Source organism: Cariama cristata, unplaced genomic scaffold, assembly GCF_000690535.1.
Source record: "Cariama cristata isolate BGI_N322 unplaced genomic scaffold, ASM69053v1 scaffold29333, whole genome shotgun sequence".
Lineage (NCBI taxonomy): Eukaryota > Metazoa > Chordata > Aves > Cariamiformes > Cariamidae > Cariama > Cariama cristata.
Window position 1 is genome coordinate 53,205 of NW_009609444.1, and position 2,886 is coordinate 56,090.

At 49.5% G+C, this 2,886-nt stretch overlaps 1 protein-coding gene across 1 annotated transcript; it reads right to left on the reverse strand.

The window, feature by feature from the left end:
- Window positions 1-1,894: 1,894 nt before the first annotated feature.
- On the reverse strand, window positions 1,895-2,864 carry FAM84B (family with sequence similarity 84, member B). Its single transcript, XM_009697545.1, has one exon. The coding sequence runs from the start codon at window positions 2,789-2,791 to the stop codon at window positions 1,895-1,897; it is 897 nt and encodes a 298-aa protein (XP_009695847.1). The 5' UTR covers window positions 2,792-2,864.
- Between the last annotated feature and the right edge of the window lie 22 nt (window positions 2,865-2,886).

Consider the following 2,886-nt stretch of genomic DNA (forward strand, 5'->3'; position numbering starts at 1 on the left):
TGAGCTATAGCATTCTAAGGGAGCTTGGTGTTAAAACTCTCCTTTGGGTATTTCACAGCCCAAAATGAGAGCATGGGACTGACTAAGGAAACAGTATATGGTGTATTTGCATAACCCTAAAAATTATTTTCCTTCCCAAAGTGAGGATGAAGTAGTCTTTCACAGCTTTTTCCTAGCTTGTGTAATTTAGGCAGAAAACACGACTCCACAATCTATGTAAATTATATCGGCAAAGTTGCGCCATATAGTCTTAACTCATCAAAAGCTGGTATCTACCTATTCTTAAACAACAAACTTTGCTCCTGTCTCAGGGGTGGAAAGGACACAAAGTTCTTTGCTATATGTGGTATAACTGTAAACAACTGCGGGGAAGACTGTATTAACTATGCTTCAAGTTTACATCACACTGTTAGTTTCCATTATTTAAATGAACTCAAGCTTATCTTCAAGTTCACCTCATCACTATTGTGCTTTAAGGGGAAGGAATTTTGCATTGGAACTGCCTCCAAATTAGTGTTTGCTCACACACTTCAGATCCCAGGACAAAGATCTGACAGTGCTGCTTGTGTAGGAGACCAGTTCAACAGCTGAAAACAAGTTCAGAGAATATTCAAGGTAGGTAACACTGCACTCCCCCTCCCCTCCTATTTAATGAGGGACTTGCACAACAACTTTGGAGGCATGTCCTCTCCTTTTCTCTAATGCTATAGCTCAGCTGCATACCATAAAAATTAGCAAAAAAGGAAACATGAAATCCCTAATGAAAAGGAAATTGCTTTTGCCTTACGGAAGGAAAAAAGGAACACCCAAAACCCCCTGCCTGTGATGCCTTCCAGCCCGTGCTCCCTCCCATCACTTCCAATCACAGCTGTGTTTACTGTGGTGCAGAACCTGTGACATGCTCACGGCCAGGAGCACCCAGCCAAGAGGCCACCCTCTCAAGGGACAGCTTACTCAAGACATACTCTTGTACACGAGCAACCTGCTTCTGCTGCCTCGATATTAACTACAGATGTAATTGGGAGCTCTGCCATTTGCTTTATGGAGAGCCCAGCAGCCCGTAACGAGCACTGGCATAGCTCAGTATCTGCCTGTAAAACTCCCAGCACACACCAGTGTGCAGGCTCCTTAATCAGGATTGCAAACTTCCTCCTTCTCTGGGACCAGTGAGCAATAAACACATCTCCTGTCCTCAAAGCCACACACTGATAGCAAACAAGAATGTCCCTCAGCCCATCTGCAAGTTCCTATCAATTAAGAAGGCACCAGGCACATCAAATTACTTCATTAAAATTAGTGGAGATTTCTCCCTTACACCTTCTGGGGGGCTGGCTACCAATCCACGAAGCCTTGCACCAGGCAAGCAAGTAGCTTGTTGCAATACAGACAGGAGCCACGACTGAAGAGAAACAAGGGTAGAGAAGGGAAAACAATATCCTCATACCTCTCAGCTACCAAATAGTCACAGACTCAGAGCTATGTAGTCACCTCCTGGAAGTTGTTGGCTCCTGAATAGTATTAAATACTCTTAACTTCTGCTGATAAGGAGATGTCAAAGGCATTTAGCATCTTGTAGGGTCAGGCCTACTGGCAGATGGCTGAGGGAAAGGCTATGCACGAAGAGGGCAGAGAGGCGGGGAAAGAAGTGGGAGTGGAGGGGTAGAATTGCCCTGAGTTTTATCCTTTACAAATAAAGTCAGTGGTTTTATCATCAAGCACTGAAGGAGTTAAGCACTAAAGCACAGACACTTAATCAGCTTTCCCCCTTCCTTTCACATGTGATTGGAATGAAGCTGCACCGAAGCGGCCCAAAGGGCTTATAACAGCTCAATTTCGCAGCCTTCAGTTTTAATCCCCATCACCCAGGCTAAGCAGCATGGTGGTGCTGAGGCTGCTACTCCACAGCAGTCTGAGCACCTGGATGATGATGGTCTTCCTCCTCCTCTTCCTCCTCCTCTGCAGCCTGCAGGTGGCTGGAGAGCTCCTGGATCACAGCAGCCCTACCAATCTGGTCATTTCTCCTCTTCTCCATAATCAGATCCTCCAGGCTCTGGAACTCCAGTGTGTGGCTACGCTTGTCACCCAGCCGGATCTGCAATCGGTAGGGCTGCTTGCCTATGCGCAGCTCCCCGCCGATTTTAAACTCCCGCTTGCCATACCGGCACCAGGCAGCAAAACACTCAGAGTTTCTCCAGCTCAAGTCCCGGTCCTTGCAACCCACCTGCTCCAGGGCGTTGCGCACCACCACAGCCGGGCTGAGGGGTTTGTAGCGGTACAGCTGGTTGGCAATGCGGCCCCGTCTGCCCTGGCTGGCGTCGGTGAGGAAGCTGTTCACCACCTCCAGCCTATGCAGGTGCACAACTTGAAAGTCCCCAACATAGACCACCCAGTGCGGATACTGAGCCTGGCACACAAACTCCACCAGGTCACCTGGTTTGCACCTATTCAGCAGGTTCTCTGGGGTGTAGGTGCTCAGATGTCCCCCACCTCCTTCATCACCCTCCTCTGGCAGGGTATCCTCCTCAGAAAAGCTCTTCTGGTAAATACACTCGTCCCGGTAATAGACTGAGCACTCCACCTCGTGCAGCTGGGGGTCATAGGGCTGCAGGGCAGGGTGCTCACCCCCCAGGTCGTGCACCGAATCCTGCTGCTGCTCCAGCTCATCGTCATCATTCGAAAAGATGTAGGAGACCCCGATCCTGGGCCCTTCATCTCTGTCCATACCTGTCGGGTCGGCCGTAGGAACTTCCTTGTAGTTCAGATGGGTCAGCTTCTCCACCTGGTTCCCCATGCCCGCTGCAATGACAGACACACAGCGGGGCCATGAAGGCAGGCATGGGGTGAGCGGTTTCCAGAGAAGCAGCGGGGTGGCAGAGCACAGCTCCT